At 43.5% G+C, this 19,595-nt stretch overlaps 1 protein-coding gene across 1 annotated transcript in view; it reads right to left on the bottom strand.

The window, feature by feature from the left end:
• Positions 1–19,595, bottom strand: part of CACNA1C (calcium channel, voltage-dependent, L type, alpha 1C subunit) — a 629,866-nt gene that overhangs the window by 253,613 nt on the left and 356,658 nt on the right. Inside the window, 1 exon segment of the mRNA XM_015422869.1 lies at positions 9,460–9,615. Coding sequence (XP_015278355.1) covers positions 9,460–9,615 — 156 coding nt within the window.

Here is a 19,595-nt window from a genome sequence, read left to right as displayed (position 1 = left end):
AAGGGCCAGCCCTGCTTAGCTTCAACAGTTAGATCATATCACTTGATATCAGATCATTTTCAGGTGTAATTATACTAGCTAAAGTTATATTAGGAAGATGTTCTGTTCCTAAATACGGTGACATTTCAACTATTGGCAATTAAATTTATAGAATCGTGTTTTATAAAAATGTCCCACAGTGCAAGAACTGAGGGGAGGGAGGCTGTATGCATTTAAATTGACAGCAAATATCATAATCATCTATGTAGCACCTTCCATGTTCTTGGTACTCTATAAAATACAAACTGCATTTCCAAGAAGAGTTATGCCCTTCTAAAACTATCTTTTGATTTCAATTGGCTTAGAGAAGTGTAACCCTGCTTAAGATTGCCCACACAAGAATGTCCCTGCCCTGAAGGTCTTACAATTTCAAATCTGACTCAAGAGAGACAACAAAGACATGGGAAAGAAATGGAGAATGGGATAAACAGGGGAAGAATATGCAATAATTCCAGTCATAACATTCAATTTAACACTGTCAATGTCAATTTGAATATTATAGAAGAAAGGAGGCTTAGAATCTGCTAAAGGAGGCAAAGATATCGGTTGCCAATAAATGACATAAAACTGTAGACTATGTAGAATCTGAAAATTGCTCATAAAACTCATGGGCATGAACCTTGACAATGCGGTTCAGTTCGTGGTTTGTGGCTGAACCATGAACCGAACCTCGGAGCCATTTAAACCAAATAGCTGAGTGGTTGGGAGCTCCCAGCCACTCATCTGTTTCTCCTGAAGAGCATAAAGAAGCAGTAACCCCTGCCTTTTGCTCTTCACAAACCACCATGAGCCACCACAAATTGCACCAAAATTCGTGGTAGTTCATCCTGGTTCTTCAGTTCATGAACTCCAGTTTGCGAACCCTGAACAGGCCAAAGTTCATGATGAACTTTGGTTCATCAGCCTGTTCGTGCCCATCCCTATATATAAGTAAGAAAAGCAAAAACAAAAACAAAGAAGCTGCACAGTCAAACTTTAGCACTTCTAGCTCCTATATATTTCACCTGAGTTGAAATGGAATGATTGCCATGAATGGAAAGCAATGAATGGAAATGAATGGAAAGAACTGCTCAACTTTGGCAGGATCATGTCCCAAGAATACCAAAAGCCACAGGTTACCTTTAATACATTATGGAAAGATAGCAGTTATTGGGATATAAATAGTAAAGATTTTCTCATAATAAATACTGATTAAACTTGGGAAACTTATATACTACTACTTCAATCTTGTACTCAGATTGAATACAGATAATGACATACAAGACCCTACAGCTGTTAGGTCCGAAATATCATGTGCTGTAAAAGGAAACAACTCACAGATCAACCTATGCAATCTAAAACACAAAGTGCCACAAGCAAAAAGCATGTAAGACTGTACAAAATACATGAACACAGAGATAGATCAAGATGGGTAGCTATGTCCGTCTGTAGCAGTAGAAAAAAGCAAGAGTCCAGTAGCACCTTAAAGACAAACAAAATATGTGGCAGGGTAGGAACTTTCATGAATCACTGCTCACTTCTTCAGATATAGCTAGAATGAGAGTCCATCTATATATTGGAAAGAGGAGTGATTTCAGATGCTGAATGACATTGGCAGGCAAATGAAAATATCAGGTGAATGACAATAGCAGGTGTGATTGGATTAGGTGTGATATGCAGAGGGGTAGTGGGCGTGGAGAAATCAGCATTGCTAATAAGACAGGAAACCTAGGTCTTGATTCGGTCCAGGTCAATGCATCGGGAACCTTCTACATGCCACACAGATGTTCTACCACTGACCCATGCCCCTGTAGACAGGCAAATACTTTCAGGTATTGCCGATGAGTCACACTGCATGCTACAGGGGGATGACAAAAGCCTCTAAAAGTCAGCAGCAATTTGACAGGCAAAAAAAAAAAATTCTCCCCAAATATGATGATCAGATTTTAAGCTATAAACAAAGCCTACTTCATGGGAAGTTTCCTAAAAATTGTATTTTTAGAATTCAATTGAACACCAGTGGATATCTTGTTTTTAGATGGCCTTGAGAAGCAGCAACACCACTAGAGTCCAGCCACATTAATTGTTTATTGTATGAAAAAATATTTCTTTATGTCTGTCTTGAAGTCGATGGGCGGAATTTTCAGGACTAAGATGTTTCCATACAATGGATAGTTAATGTAAGGTGCTACTGTACTTGCATCTTAATGTACTGAAAATATAATCAGGACTACTGGCTTAGATGGCTTTACAAGGAGATTAGTCAAATTCATGGATGATACGAGACATCCATCAAATGGCTACCAGTCATGATGGTGACTAAATGCTCAGAGGCCATGTGCCTCTAAACATCAGTTGCAGGGAGAGAAGCACTGGGCTATTGCCTTCTCATGCTGCTTATTGGCTTCCCAAAGACATCTGATAAGCCACTGTGGAAATTATCATGCTCTACTATTTTCAGACTTTTGGTCTGATTGTGGCCCTGAAATAGGTTAGAACAGATTATTTACATGTTTACTGCATATATTTAAATGAGTTCATGCGTAGTATTATTGTACTCATCTGTACCACAGGCTTAAAAGCAGGTTTAATGGTTTTCTAGGTGATGACAGAACCTGGCAAACTACAGCTCTGTTAAAGGAACTTGGGGCTAGCCATGACAGTTAAAGCAGTATACAACATATGTAGGCTGTTAGGCAAACACATATGGCAGTAATTACTATACTGATTTCAAGAGTTTGCTTTAGGAACTTGAATTCTGCATTCCAGTGAATCAATAATCTGAATTAACTGATACAGTTCTAATAAAATCCCCTATTGTGGTTTTGCCTGATGCTTTGTTCTTTTTGGGAAACTCCTAATCCTGGAGGATTATGAGATTCATCCTCAGTAAACACAGAATTTACATGCAGCATTGGGATAACACTGCAGTGTTCCTTTACAAACTTATTCTGTTTTACTTTAAAACAGGTTTTTTGTGTGTATCTACATATCTCTGTCTGTCTGTCTGTCTGTCTGTGTATCATCTCTCTCTCTCTCTTAACTGTCTACCTTGCCTTTCAAAATAAATGTCCAAAACTAATTACAAAAAATTGTTGTTTTAGTTTATAATGATCTAACTGCTATTTAGTGTTTGCCTATGTATTTTATGTCTATGTATATTATGCTTGTATACCAACACAGGATCATGTGGTTAAGTAGCAGCAAAGAAACTGTGAAAGAAAGAAAGAAAGAAAGAAAGAAAGAAAGAAAGAAAGAAAGAAAGAAAGAAAGAAAGAAAGAAAGAAAGAAAGAAAGAAATTAGCCACAAGGTATAAATAGGAACTCTCAGTCTGGGGCAAGTGATGCTCTGTATTCTTGGTGCTTGGGGGGGGGGAAGCAACAGTGGGAGGGCTTCTAGTGTCCTGGCCCCACTGCTGGACCTCCTGATGGCACCTGGTATTTCTGACCACTGTGTGACAGAGTGTTGGAGTAGATGGGCCATTGGCCTGATCATTGACTTCTGTGATGTTCTGAGGAAGGAAGGAAGGAAGGAAGGAAGGAAGGAAGGAAGGAAGGAAGGAAGGAAGGAAGGAAGGAAGGAAATTCAAGTGAAAAATATTAAAACATAAAGAAAAATTTAAAAAACAGCAATTAAATCCTAAAAACATTTCAATTTAAAATAATATTTTTCTGGAAATCTATCCAAATAAAATATAATTTCCTAGATAATGAAAATGCATCCTAAGTATATTCCATATAGGCCCACATACCCACACAAGTGTGTGTGTGTGTGTGTGTGTATTAAGTGCTGTCAAGGCGCTTCTGACTTATGGTGACCCTATGAATTAATGTCTTCCAAAATGTCCTATCTTTTTATGTGTCTGTATATGCCAAGCATTTCCTAGGGGGTTTAGATCCTCACTCTGCCGTGGAAGCTTGCATGGCTGTTGCGAGAACAAAAGAGAGGAGGGAAGAACAATGTGAGCTGCTCTGAGACCCCACTGGGGAGAAAGGTCAGGTATAAATGAAGTAAACAAACAAATAAATACAATTATTAGTATTAATTATTAATAGAGCAATATTGTCAGTGGGACAGTGTAGGCCTGGAATAATAAAAGCTGATAAAGCTGAGAGCCGTGTCACAGAGAGACTACCAGCGACGTAATCAGGAAGACTGGCCTAATGGCCAATAGGGCCAAGACTGGAGTAAGGGTTTAAGTGGTACAGTGATTGTGGTCCGAGATGGACCATATACGCACTATGCTATAAGCACATTTTCTGTGAAGAGAAAACTTCAGAGAGAAAGGCAAGGTTGATGGTCCTGGATCTGCAAAGGTTCACAGTAAAAAACAAAAACAAAACTATTGGCAGTGCCCAGAAAAGCCATTCATCTTCTCTTACAGGTAAACATAGTGCTCTTTTGAGCACATAAAGTATTGGTTCTTTCCGAACCATTAAAAAAATAAGGAACACATAGTATGAAATTCAGGCTGATTAAAGTCAGTGACAAAACTTTAACTGACTTTACAATGTGGTCAAGGTTTCACACTTGGGTACTCCCATGAATCACACTTTTAATTAATCTTAAATCTTCCTGACCTAGTTTGTACTGCTGGTCTGGGCGGTTGACTATTTCCCCTGACTGATGAGAGCTTGCAGCTCAGATGCTCCATTTAATGCAAGTCAATGACCAGCATTTCAGTGAACGCGAGATTAATTTTGATTGCCACATTTCTTTGGTGGTGTCCTGGTGCAAAGGGTTAGGCTCTTAGTTGGGCATGGGGATACTGGAAAGTTCAAGTACAATTTTACTACATTTTCCAAAACAGGCGGAAGAGAACAGGATCCAGTGTCAACTTCCTCTTTTATATTCCTCTGTCATGCAAGCAGAACAGGGTCACATCCATTAGTAGCCAGCATTTCCTCGGGCTCTGTTGACACTTGGATCATGTAAAGTAAATATTACAGTGCAAAGGGGTGGATGAAAGAATGACGGTCCCAGTGGACCTATTCGATAGTTCCTTTTCCTGCCAAGCACGATGTAAAATTCTGTTATACAAGCTTCTACTTGACCAAAGTAGTTGCAGCTCTTAAGATAGTATTATAGCTAGATTAGAAACTAACTCCTGTATTGAGGAAATCTTTATGAAAATTTACAACGGAGAAATTTGGTGGACAGTACTAACAGCACAGGACATCTGTGGTTCTTAGCACTGTGGGCCCTTGTTCAGACTAGCGAACTACTGACAAAGTCAATACCATTTTCCTACAGCAAGTGATGACCTCGGCACTTCAATTCTGCTAATGGAAACAGTCAGCAACAGGAAAATGCTACACACCACCCAGTGACTGACATCTACCACTATGCTGGTCAAAACAGGGTGCTGAGGATGAGGTAGAGAGGAAGGAGAGAATACTTTTGCTGACTGTTTTATCCTTTTATGAATAAGAAATTCCTTCTGGAGCACTAGACAGGATTCTGTCCTTTACTCCCTTCCATCTTGTCTCTTCATATTACAAAAGTGATAGAATATGAAAGTCTAAAAGCCCCAAACTTCCATTAGCACTATAGAAACCTTGCCTACCTGCTTCGGTCCCTGGGTAAGTAAGGAAAAGGGCCTTCATTTTGAGCTCCCTGTTTTGAGGAAGGCAAATTAATCTTTAATTCCTGAGGGTGTGTGTGTGTGTTTGTAGATAGATAGACAGACAGACCCTTTGTCCTCCATCTCCATTCTTACATAACATTGCACTGGTCTTATCTATTTACTTCATTATTACCCTGCTTTTTTCCCCAATGGAGGTCATGTCGTTCTCCTCTCTTCCATTTTATCCTCACAACAACCCTGTGAGGTAGGCTAGGCTGACAATGTGTGACTGGTCAAAGGTCCCCCAAGCAAGCTTCCATGGCAGAATGGAAATTCGAACCTGGGTCTCCCAGATCCTAGTCTGACACTCAAACCACTATACTATACCAGAACTCAGTCAATCTTTTCTCTTTCTTAAAAAAATGTAAAAAACTAAAAATGTAACAACGTAAAAACTATAATGTACAGAGATAAGCTCTTATTAAAAACACCGTCTGAATTCCATTTCTTCCACTTCAGGCTTCCTGCTAGAGAGCATGGGAAAGCCTAATTGTTCGCATTCTGTCTGCTTCCATAAGCCTAACAGTGAAGTTCAATTGATGTATAGTTGCTTAGCCATTGGTATTCCTTTATTTACAAGGTTACATTCCATTTGGCTGCTTTTGCTTTTCTTTAAACTCTGAAGAATCAGAATTTGAGGGGGGGGATTATGAGAGCTATAAAAGGCATGAATAAAGAAACAATCCTGTTTCAGGCAATGAACAAAATAGTAAAATAAAATGAATAAAGAATAGGCTATTGTGAAGAAGTTGTAAACTGGCATTCTCAGAGCAATTTATTTCCTTTTCAGCCATTCTCCTTTGGCTTTTCAATTTGCACAATGTGCTTATGATCATGGACTACTATCTCAACTTGTTGTGATGCATAAGGAAACAGGTATGGATTATAGCCTTCTCCGATAGCCTCTTGTCCTAGCCGTTCTAATGCTAGTAAAGAAATCCGAATAAAAGACATACACAGCATTAGACACAACAGAGCATATGTTACTCTCACCAAGCAAGCAACTTGCAAAACCAGTAGCTCTCTCCAGTGCTACTAGGGGAAGGAGAGATAACAGGAGCCAGTAAGACCCCATGCTGCCCAATTGGACATAAAAAGATCTAGGCATTTCCCTACCAGTCAATGCCAGATTAATTTAGGGAGGGGGCTGTGGCTCAGTGGTAGAGCATCTGCTTGGCATGCAAAAAGTCCCAGGTTCAATCCCTGGTATCTCCAGTTAAAAGATCTGGCAGGAGGTGATGTGAAAGACCTCCAACTGAGACCCTGGAGAGCCACTGCTAGCTTGAGTAGACAATACTGACTTTGATGGACCAAGGGTCTGATTCAGTATAAGGCAGCTTCATGTAGTTCTGTGTGTTCAATTTCCTCCATGTTTTTGAGGCTTGCCATTTCCAAAGGTAGTAGTTTTTTCCTTCTGACTTCTTTTAACATCTGCTGTTTTGTGGTCCTGTCCACACGAGGTGATTTGGGCCAGTTGCGGGACAGTTCGGGGGCGGATCAAACCAGTGCGATCACACCACAACATCTGGGAAGCGTGGTGCTTCCGTCCCCGAACTGGCCCTTCCCCGCTCAAATCCGCTTCAAGTTGAAACCACCTACCTTGGTGGTTCAACTTGAAGCCGCGCTTCTAGCCGGGCGTTTGATCGCCAGTGCCTCCTTGCGCCGGCACAACCCCGGCCCGGAGCCGAACTGCGCATGCTCCGACATGCGCAGTTCGACCGGCTCCCGATTAGGGCCATGTTTTCTCCCCGGCGTTTGATCGCGCCGGGGAAAAAAGGCGCCGCGGCCAGGGGATCCGTGGGATCCCGCCGCGGCGTCTCAACGTTGGCGCGGCTTTTAAAAGCCGCGCCTTAAGAGGCTTTTCCCCTGCCATGTGGCAGGGGCCTGTTGAAGGGTTTTTTAAATTCTGAAGCAGTTGTATAAACACTATGGGTTGCTGCCTTCTTTTGGGGGCTTTTTAAAGAAAATACTTCACTCTTCCCCTCTGTTAGTGTCCTTCTCTGCTGTGAGATTCCAGCCAGGAACTGTATAGGCCAGGTAAGGATAAGAGATTCAAGAGAGCTGCAGGCATGTCTCTTTTCTTTTCCCAGCCAAGGGAAAGTAAGATCCACTGGATCATAACTTTCATTACCTATATCCCAGGCTGGTAATGGAAAGGTCAGATGTAGTCCAGGACAAGATGGGTCTTTGTCTGTCTGTAGCAGTAGAAAAGAGCAAGAGTCCAGTAGCACCTTAAAAACTAACAAAAGTTGTCGCAGGGTAGGCGCTTTCGTGTGGGGCCGCTCTATTCAGATATGAAGTAAACAGAGACTCATGAAAGCTCATACCCCATCACAAATTTTGTTAGTCTTTAAGGTGCTACTGGACTCTTGCTCTTTTCTACTTCAGGTATCTGAAGAAGTGAGCAGTGACTCACAAAAACTCATACCCCGCCACAGATTTTGTTAGTCTTTAAGGTGCAACTGGACTCTTGCTCTTTTCTACTGCTATAGTTCAGGACTTCAGCCTGGATGAATGGGTTGATCTTTTGCATGCATTAGCAAGACTTGACTCAATGAGCAGGAAGGTGTTGATTATATTACACCAATATTCAACAGGTTTCTTGATGAAGCAGTAGATCAGACCCAGTGGCTGGTGGAGAGTGGAGTTTCTATGCAGATTCAGTTCTCCTTACGAGGCACCCTGTTCTATATGATCCACATGTTAAGGTTTTGTACCTGCTGCTGGAATCTCACAACAAAACTGGGAATCTGTTGGTTGCCTAACAGTCCTCTAACAGACTGCCTAACAGCCTGCATGCCTGAGCAGACCAAGCTGGTCTCAGTAATGCTCGCTATCAGGAGCAGCTCAGGACCTCATGAGCAATGTTCCCTCTAAGCTGTCGAGTCTTGTGAGCAGAAATTCTACCTTGTGAGCTACCGGCATTAAAATTGTGAGCAAGCAATATGACTACTGCATAAATTAGTTTGCTCTGTAGCCATCCTTCCTGAGCTAAGACAAAAATGTGTGAGCCAGAGGCTAAAAAAATGTGAGCTAACTCACACTAACTCAGCTTAGAGGGAACACTGCTCATGAGCCATCATAACTATGATGTGACTGGCTCAAGTAATATCTGGTCCTACATATATAGCTGGCCATACCCTATACATATATAGCTGTCTAATCTGGTTGCAGAGAAAATTAATAGAACTCTGTTGTCACAGCCAGAACTCTACAATAGGCTAGAAGGGAGATAAGAAAACTCTGTTGTGCAGCCCTTCACTCAATCTGCCCCATGGAGTTGGACAAATGGCTCCCCTTCCAATTATAGTTTATATGCTAGAACACTTGTGGAGATTATAGCACTGGTCTATAGAACAAAGTTTGAGTCCAGGAGCACCTTTAAGACCAGCAACGTTTAATTCTGGGCATAAGCTTTTGTGTGCATGCACACAATGTATCTGACGCAGTGTGCATGCACACGGAAGCTTATGCCCAGAATTCAACGTTGTTGGTCTTAAAGGCGCAGCTGGACTCAAACTTTGTTCTGTTGCTTCAGACCAACACGGCTGTCCACCTGAATCTAGCACTGGCCTACGTTAAGGAAGGCAGTGCTATGGAGGTTACATAATGAGTAGAACTTTCCAGTGTTAGAGCTTTTGGCTCCCAGTTCTGGATAGGTTCTTCAGCAAGCAAAATGTGTTAGGTGATGATTACAAGAGCTATCACATTTGGAAGCATTACTTTTAGAGCAAAATACATTTACAATCTACTTTCCACTGACACCAGGCTGCAAAACGTGAACTAATACACGGCGCCTATACATGTAACTTACCTGTTACCCCTAACAAGTAGCAAGTCTTGTGCATCTTCCCCATGAAGAGCTCGAGTCCAATGATGGCATAGATAATTATGACAAACAGCACCAGCAGGGCAATGTGCAGCAAAGGGACCATGGCCTTGATAATGGAATTTAAAACCACCTGAAGGCCTGAAATGAGAAAGGCAACAAGAGGTTGAAATTGAATTACCTACCGGACAGCAAGCGTGAACGGCAAATGCTTTTGATATGTCTTTGGTATTTGAGTCTGATACCGCAAGCATTTCTCCTTTTCAATAAAACGATGCCTGTATGGCTTTACTATTAGAACCTGGCCTGCAAATTCAACCTATATGTAAAGAAGTCTTCTACCATAACAGGCCCCCAGACCCACAACTTGCCCAGTTCCAGATGGTACAACTGGTGTTGGTATGGCAGGCCACAGCAGGCTGGCAAGGGGGCATTACTCTACTTTACCAGACCGGAGCAGAAAAAGGATGCAACAGTGACTCCCAGTGGGGTTCTTTATTTGTTCTTCGGGTGGATGCAATATAACCCTTTATACTCCTGTGGGAGGAAGAGTTTTCTCACTCCTCCTTATCTGCCAGCCTCAGACTACACCTGCTGGCAGTCCTTTTTAGTCTCTTTCCAACATGCATTGTCCACCCCATTGTTCTGGCCCCAGCCGGGTTGCCCTTTGGCCCCGCTGCCCTGGGCCTTACCTCCCAAGGTGCTTGCCACTTCAAGCACTCTTAATGCCAACCAGCCTCATCCTAGCCAAACACACCCAACCAGTTTCCTTGGTAGGCAAGCCTACTGGCTTCTCTCAGACAGCCCAATCGGTCCTGACATCCCCTTCATTACCTCTGCCAGAAAAGATGCCATAGGGGTTGATCCCCACTTTCCTGCCTGGAATCCAACACATAGGACTGTGTCAGAAGTCCCACAGAAGACTTGAACAGGTAACTCAGAGGTTTCAGCCTGTGCATTACCAAACAGCCATGGGTATCAACAGTAACCACAGATGGTGCTTGGGCAGGGGCAACAGTGGGAGGGCTTCTAGCGTCCTGGCCCCACTGGTGGACCTCCTGATGGCACCAGGTATTTTTGGCCACTGTGTGACAGAGCGTTGGACTGGATGGACCACTGGCCTGATCCAACATTGGCTTCTCTTATGTTCTTATGTCTCCTTGTACCAATAGTCAGTACCGTGATACTTCCTGATCCTTATAAAAGCTTCTGGGTCCAGCTTGGTTGCTGGTCTAAACAACAAGTACAGTCTGTTTTTTGCTAGCAGCATGTCTCTGTTGAGTTCCTCCTGCTGCCCACAATTACAAAAGGGCAAGGTCTGAGATTGCTTACGATGATAGGTTCTTGTAAGTACGTTTTATGAAGTAAGTTTTTTGTTTGGACATTGCAAAAGGGACCATATCGCTGGTTAATTGAAAAAAACAATCTATTCTGGAACACAACACAGACACTGCTTTTGCTAGTTCCAGAAAACTACCTTTAAAGTGCTCCTTTGGGGGTAAATCTGCTTTACAGAATGCGCAAAGCTACCGTAAATGCACTCATGTTTGCAAAAGTTATAAACAGCCACAGATGGAAGAACTTTTGCAATAAACATTGCATTATTATGTCATTAGGGCAGGGAATGCTATGAGAGGCATCAATTGAAGCTCCTAGTAGGCTCAGAAGTGGCCAATAATCACAAGCTCCCTTTCTCTGAAGCTTTTTTCTGCAGCTTTTGGGCAAGAACTGACTGCCCTCAATGACTTCAACTTCCCGTCCGAAATAGGGTTGCCAGACCCCCCGGACTGGCGGGGGTTACCCACTTTTGGGGGGTTCAACCCACCGCAGGCCAGCTGGCCAGTGGGGGAAGCCTCGCCCCCAAGCTCCAAAACCCGCAGCCACCCCTCTCCCTTCTCTCTTGAGAGAGAGGGAAAGGGGCGGCTGTGGGTCCTGTGCCCAATCTCCAAGCAGCATTGCCGCTTGGAGATCGGGCACGAGGGGCCCTCCAGCTGCCAGCACTTAAAGGGTTTCCTTTAAGTGCAGGCAGCCGGGGCGAAAGGGCCCCGTGCGCCCGATCTCCACTATATAATTTTTGGTCTGATCTACCCACTCACATCTTCTACATGTCTGACCTGATTCAGGTGAGCAGCCATGTTGGTCTGAAGCAGCAAAACAAAGTCTGAGTCCAGTGGTACCTTTAAGACCAACAAAGGTTTATTTGGGGTATACCCAGAATAAAACTTTGTTGGTCTTAAAGGTGCCACTGGACTCAAACTTTGTTAGGTTTGACATGATCATGCTAAGATAGAGGATTTATCTATCTAAATATGTATGGCCTTTTGTATGACTTTTGCCATCATACAAAACAGGCCTAAAAGCAAATTTTTAATTCTTAAACAGATTGGCATATTTTAAAACAGGTCCTGTCAAAATCTGGTCGACCTGTGGAATACAGAGGTGATGCAGGCAGTGGACACAATTGCTTTGGAACATCCTCTCCCCTCCCACAGATACCAGAATCTCCCATGGCTCGCCAAGGGGCTAAGGGAATGAAACAGCTTGGCAGTGCAAGTGGAGAAAACCTGAAGCGAATGCAACATAATACCAGGGAGAGAGCATTATCATCATGCCTTATCAGTCACGGTGATGGAGGTGAAGTGAGCTCACTTTTCTGCCACCATTGTGTCTATCCAACACCATCTGGCGGAGCATTTTTGGGTTGTGAAGGGGTTTATATCGGGCCCCTTAAGATATAAGAATCAGAAAAGATGTAGGCTTGCTGTGACTCTTTTGTACAGCATTTTATGGACAAAATTGCTTGCATTCACTGCAACTCAGATGTCGTGGATGGTTCAAGTACAATCATTTTGAAAGCCATTTAAGCCTGAGGGCTGTTTTATGGTTTGTTTTAATGTCTACTGTTTTTAGAGGGCTTTTTTTGGTATACTTTTACCTTGTGAGCCTCCTCTATTGTGCATTTTTACAATGTGAGCTGTCTCTGTAGATGTGGCATATATGTAATATATATATACATAAATCACACACTGTTTAAAGAACTGGTGTGACAAGGGGGCCTCTGAGGGACAGGAAGGGAGAACAGGGTGGAGGTAGGGGTGTGGAAAAAAATCTTTATTTTTTGGGGTCCTGGTACATTGAACCCAAAAAATATTGGTATTTGCAGATATTCCTGAATCCCAATACTAATATGGTATTTGGATTCAGGATTTTTCAGAAATCCCAATTTTTCCAGCTCCATTATATCCTATGGGGATCATTATAGTCAATGGTCCCATCTCCCTTATAACTAAAAGCCGAATGGTGGTGGCACTTCTCTAGAGCATTCCACACGCTCCAAAATCAGTTCGCTCCCGTCTGTCATTCAGAGGGTCTCCCTATCCACTGGCTGCTTTGCCTGAGTCCTGCCTCCAACATTCTAAACATTTTGCTGTTCCTCTCCCCCCCATCGCCAGTCAGAACACAGAGGTTATTTGCATATGCAGTCTCATTGGCCTTTGCCTCGGAACACAGAGGTTGTTTGCATATGCGACTTGATTGGCTTTTGCCTCTAACATTCTAAACAGTTTGCTGTTCTGAGGTAAATTGTGTCCAAACTCCAGGTGAGGGCAGGAGATCACTCAGAATTACAACTGCTTTCCAGATGGCAGAGATCAGTTCCCCTGGAGAAAATAGTGGGCTCTGTATCCTTATATACTGCTAAGGTGGCCCCCATATGACAGCCAATGTGACGTAGCAGTCAGGGCTTCAGAGCACAGGAGAGGCTGCAGGTGTGTGGGGGTTGGAAAGCTGAAGAGTGAGGGGGAAATAAAGGTAGGCTGATGATTGGCTGGGAAGGAGATAGGCTTGCCAACTCCAGGTGGGAAATTCCTGGAGATGCGAGGGATGGAGCCTGGAGAGGGTGAGGTTTCAGGAGGCGTGGGACCTCGGACAGGTACAAAGCCATAGACTCCACCCTCCAAACCAACCATTCCCTTCTGGGAAACCATCGTTACCAATCTCCAGGTGAGGGCTGGAGCTCACTCAAAATTACAACTGTACTTTAGGTAGCAGAGATCAGTTCCTCTGAAGAAAATGGTGGACTCAGTGTCATTATACCCTGCTGAGGTCGCCACAGCAAATTGACACTGAGTGTCCAAGGCCAGGGCACCCGGCCAGAGCCTCTTTATTTATTTCCACAACAGGCCTTTTCCCTAGTAGGGTATAATGGGGAATTGATCTGAAGGTATCTGGGCTGGGGAGGGGCTGTTTTTTGAGGTAGAGGCACTAAATTTACAGCACAGCTGCTGGTGCCTCTCCTCAACCCCCTCCCCCAAGTTTTAAAAAATATTGGACCAGGGGTCCAATTCTATGGCCCTCCAAAGATGCTGCCCCATCCTCTATTCGTTTCTATGGTGGGGAAGGCTTTTACCAGCCTTCTTCACCGCAAGGTCTCCTGATGCCCCTGGCTGCCTCAGCTGTGCTCTGTTGTCAGCCCTTAGAATGAAGTCTACCACTGCCACTAGATTCACTGCTTTTAGAGCACATACACTATCATCTCTCACTTCCTTATCTTCCTAGTCCTGCCTATAAATCTACATCTTTTGCAGTGGCCTTCCTTTAACTCTCCCTCTTGTGATGTTAATACTGGGTAATGTAATGGAACTAGTGCCTGACTTCATTGTATTGCAATGTGCACACAAATGCCTCCACTTGTGATCTTCACCAGCCCTTCCATCTCCCTCACCCTTTTCCACCATCTTTGTTTCATTTATTTATTTATGGATTTTTTTACCCTATCTTTCTGCCCCCACAGGGTCACCATGCACCTAAGAAATTAAAATATTCACATTAAAATATTATCTGAAAAGCCATTAAAACCCACACACAAATGCATCTTTATCACAAGTTAAACCCAAGTTACAAAGCTTAAAGTAAGTACAAAAGATAAAAACAACAGTTAAAATACTGGGGAGAACAGAGGGATTATGTTGCTGTTTCGACTGGAAGCCCCTCAGACTAGGACCTCCTACCCACCCATGTGGTGTATTATGATGAGTAAAGCCAAAAAAGACCCATCAATTTAATAATTTTACTGCTTGATACAATGCCATATGGCATTACGAACTGATTCCTGTCATTTGCCCAGCTGTAGTGTGAAAAATTAACTACAGAATCAGAAGACGAAGGAAGCTTTGACTCTCGAAAGCTTATACCCTGAAAATCTTGTTGGTCTCTAAGGTGGTATTGGACTAAAATCTTCACGTACAAACAGTTCTCCTTAGGTGAGGCCCAAATGTGACCATGGGTGTTCTAGAACTTGAGAGTTGATGTAGCCTGAACCATAGTAAGCAGAATTGACTGCTCTGTTGACCAGGCAAGACCAGAAGATGAAAATTCTAATATCTATGTTAGGTATAGCCAATTGGGAAGCTACATACTCATCCCTACTTCCCACTGTGCTTAAAGTGGACTCAAAGCATACCTGATACCCCAGCTAGTTTGGTGAGCTAGCAAATTTAAGCCCCAGGACATGAGCTTCTGCTTCAGAACCCCCGACAGGCGATAAGACAATTTTAAAACTCAAGTCCTATATGAGATACTCTCTCTTTCTGTCTCTCTCTGCGCTATTTTGTGGTTGTATAAGATAGTAGAAATAAATCCAGGAAGTTCTTAGTTTTCAAAGTGTTTCGGAGAATGCATCAATCTTAAATGCAGCCATAACACAGACATCAATCACCCCAAGGGCTTTATTTCATGATTGATTTAGTATTTATGATCATATCTTTCCTCAGCATTTGAGTGGGTATTAAAGAACACAGAAAGACATTTTGCTTTTCAGACACACAAATGTATGTTCATTATTCAGCATTCCATTATAAAGCACTGAAGTGTACCACAGGGGCACAAGACAGACAATGGTAGCTCACCAGCATGGTCCTCTGAGCTTACAGATTGGTGGTTGCATGAGTCAAAAGCTATTAAATGGAGACAGAATTGTAGGCAAGGCAGCCAGGAACAACTGCTCCCATCAAAAGCTTTATGGGGGCTTCAAAGAAGGGTAATTAGGAAAACAAAACTTCCCTAAGATAATGAAGAAGAGAAATATGATTGCAAAATCATGCATGAATTGGGATGTTTTGCTGAGACCCAGTAGCACATAGAAATGACAGACAGTATGGTGTACTGAATACAGGGTCAGTCCAGAATCTGGGAAAGTGGGGTTTAGATCCTTACTCTTCCAGGAGGCTTTGACCAGTCATACTCTGTTGGCCTAACCCACCTCAGAAGATTATTGTAAGAATAAAATGGGGAAGGGACAGCAATGTACAGCACCCTGAACTGCTTGGAGGAAGAACAGTATAAAAATGAATGTATGTCTCGCTGCTAAGTATCAGGTGCCAGGGGATAGGCAAGGCAGGGTTGTTCAGACCACGGTCAGGGTTTCAGAAGTCAGGCAAGGCTGAGTCATTTGGTCCAAGGTCAGAGTTCCAGAAGTCAAGCTAGGCAGAGTTGTTCAGTCCAAGGTCAGGTTCCAAGGATCAGGCAAGGCAGACTTGGTGGCTTAGTGTCTAACGCACATGTTGCATCTATGCCTAACAGTCTTTCTTGCCTGGTTTTATAGCAACCCACCAAAGGGACAGGCTTGCAACTAGCTGCTCAGAAGAGATCCTGCAACTACTCATCTTTGTAATCAGCAAGCAGCTGGCACTGAGCCAGGAGATGTGCACTTTGCCATCTTGTCTGCAACTCTGTTCTCAGCCTTTGCCTGTAGCATTGTAAGGCTGTAGGTGATATACTGGTGGGCTGGGAACGACCAACTGAGGTTCACTATACACACACGATGCCAGCCTAGACAGAGAAGTTATACTAAGAAATAAATCATCTCCTTGGTATAAATTGATTAAAGTGGATCATCACAGGGCACACTATTTGACTAAAATTCCTTTCCTTAACTTGCATTTAGCTTTTACATCCCTCCACTTCCAAACCATGCAAACAGCAGTGTTTGAAGGCAGATATACCAAAATACCAGCAACTGGGCACCTTTGCATATGTGATGGCCCAGACCACGAAGATCTGTGTCATTACCTGTTGGATTGCCCACTCTATTCATCTCCAAGAAAGAAGTTCCTTGGCACAATCTTAGATACATAGGGCCCCTACTCCACATCTGGAAAAGTTATAACGTTACTTGCAGAAGTGGAGCCAGAGTGTTCATACAAGGTTCCACTTTTTGCCCTAGTGGCAAAGAAGATTCAAATCAAGTTGACTAAATCTTTGCCTGCTAAATAGTCAGGGCTAGGTCCTTACTCCAAACCCTATATTCATTCTGTATGTTTTAATTTTTTATCTTATATTATTTTAAGAATGTAGCCAGCTTTATGCTTGACACATATCTTATATTTTTAATCCCTGTGTTTTAATGCAGATTTTATTTTGTATTTTATAGCTTGTATTGTATTGTATTGTATTGTATTTGTAACGGCCATTGGCCATATGCAACAAATTGGAAATTGAAAACTGAGGTTCACATGCTGAACCAGGGCTAGAGGGTATTGGTGGCTCGGTAGCAGTTGTTGGCTGTGAATCTTGATGCTGTGAATTCTGATAAGCCTGCAGTTCAGTTTCCTGATGGTCAGCTTCTGTTGACTCAAGGTGGGTTACATGAAGCTCCTCTTCTTGGGAGAGTCCTCTTCTCCTGAGGAGTCGTTGCTATTATTGAGTCCTGGCTGATTCATGGCAATATGTAGAATTACTGGTCCAGGTATTTAGAATAGTTCTAAAATGTTACAAGCATACACTGAGTTGGGGCAGTTGCCAGGGCCCAGGGCTTCTGGCTGGACCCACTGCTGTTGCATCCCCTCACTTATTGGCTAGGACTCTCCTCTCCTCCAAGCTATACTCATTGCCCAGTGCTGTTGGGAAAAGGGATTGCAGGCAGTGAGGAGCATGGACAGTAGGAGAGCTCCTGGGCAGGCAGGGGAAGGACACAAGGCAGGTGGAGGCAGGTGGGCAGGAGGAGGAGAAGGAGGCCATGTGTATGGGCCTGGTGGTAGGCAGAAGAGGGGAAATATCTGCCCTGGGAACTCTCTGCCCGGGGCAGGCCCGTAGCTACAGTGGGGCATCACGGGGCTAGCCCCTCTCACTTACTGGCAAGGCCCCACAACTTCCCATCTAGCCCAGAGCCCCTTTAATTTGATTAGCCAGTGCCCCCTAAGAAAAATGCCCCCAACTTTAAAAATCCTGGCTACAGGCCTGGTCCGGGGCCCCTTAGTACCTGGAATTGCCCCTGGTTACAAGCTTCAAAAGTAGCACCTTAAAAATTCACCTGTTTGCAAATATGCTGGATTTTTTTTTGCAGGAATGGGGGAAAGCACCATTCTCATGATGAATGGCTCTAAAGCAATACAGCAATAAATAGTCTTCCATTCAAGCATGCTATTAGAGGATGTATTGTTTAAAATTTCTAGTCATGTTTTGTTATGAAGGATTACCACACTTATACATGACAAGGTGGACCAGGTTAAAAAATCCAGCATTAAAAAAAATGGGAAAAAAATGGAAAAATTCTCCTACTTAATTGTGTGGGCAAAGTACATATCTTTTTTATGGGCGGGATAACCAAGAAGCAGAGCCGAAATCCCATACACAACACGTCTGGAAGAATATTATACACGTGTCAAATTAAAGATGGTCCAAGAGGCGCGAGTGAACAGAAGAACTGAGGAAACAGGACTGTCAAGAAGCATTATTTGAATCGCTCAGTCTAGTCTTTTGTAATGTTAATAATTTAAGTCCTTAAACAGCTCTCAACATTTACTTAAAAAGCACTTCAACGGAAAAAAAAAGTAAGAAAGCAAAGAAAAAGAGAGCTGCGGCTGCCTGCTGTCGGCTGAAATTGACTCCATAAATGTTTTAGTAAGCAAAATGTGTTAACTGCCTTCACAGATCTCATAGACAATAGTACTTATTTACATTGATACCATATATAAAATATTTATCCTGTGGAAACGTCGGCATTCTTTGGTGACGCTTCTCCTTCACATGGCGCAAATACAAGCAAAAGAATAAATCCAAGTAAGGAAATCCAAAACGGCTTGTTCTGCCCTCCCGAGCCCACAGGTACTTCTCTATGGCTTCAGTCTCCACTATTGCCACAGAGTTGCGTAAGGAAACAGACATGGAAGTTTGGGAAGGCGTTTCTGTGTGGCGGGGAACACAAGCCAACTATATTTCCCCAATGTATATACGTTTCTTTTGCCTCGGTGAACATATCTTTCAAAATAGGCTCGTGTCTTTTTACATTTAGGGTATGTATGCTAAAAACATTAGGAGGTCATGAAGGCTCCCACTCTCCCGCCTTTCTGCAAACTATGCAGAGCTGGAAGAACAAACTTAGGCTGCAATCAGATGCACAATTAGACCCGACATAGGCGCAAATGCCGGGCGGATTTAAAGGGAGCAATCAGACAGCAACATCTGGGAAGCATCCCATGGCCGTCGGAAACCTATTCTGCTCTGCCGCAGAAGCGGAGTTAAAAGACACCGGGGGAAAACCAGTAGTAAACAGGTTGCGATGGGCCACGGATGTACTTTCCCCTGTCTGATTGCTCCAGCACATTCTCATGCCGTCGGGATGACTTCGTGCAATTGTCCCCCCCCCTTTTCTCAGTATGTGCATCATTGCAAATTCCATGGGGAGTCCTCAGTCCAGAGGTGTGATTCATCAATTCCTCATTTAAGCGCATGGGAAAAAAACAGGAGAAAAAAAGAGACTCACCCACAGTTGCGTCTGATCACACACTGACGGGCTGTGCCCGCAGCTTCAAAGGGAGGTGTGATCTCACAACTGCGGGTCAAATTCCTCCAGAGGAAATAGTCTTGCTCAGGGGTCGTTTCGTAGAAAAAGAGCTAGGGGAACTCATTAGCATAACTCATTAGCATATGCCACACCCCCTGACATCACCGGAAGTGTGTCATAAGGCCACACCCCCTGACATAACCGGAAGTGTGTCATAAGGCCACACACCCCGCCCCCAACGGTCCTGGCCGCCACCGCCGGCCTTGCAGCTCTGTTTTATACTGTTCTTCCTCCAAGCAGTTCAGGGCCCGGCGGTGGACCTGCAAGGCCAGCGGGAGTG

The sequence above is a fragment of the Gekko japonicus genome, unplaced genomic scaffold (genome assembly GCF_001447785.1).
Source record: "Gekko japonicus isolate JY-2015 unplaced genomic scaffold, Gekko_japonicus_V1.1 scaffold34, whole genome shotgun sequence".
NCBI lineage: Eukaryota > Metazoa > Chordata > Lepidosauria > Squamata > Gekkonidae > Gekko > Gekko japonicus.
The sequence above is the reverse complement of the archived record's forward strand: the minus strand, read 5'-3'. Positions and strand labels throughout refer to the sequence as shown.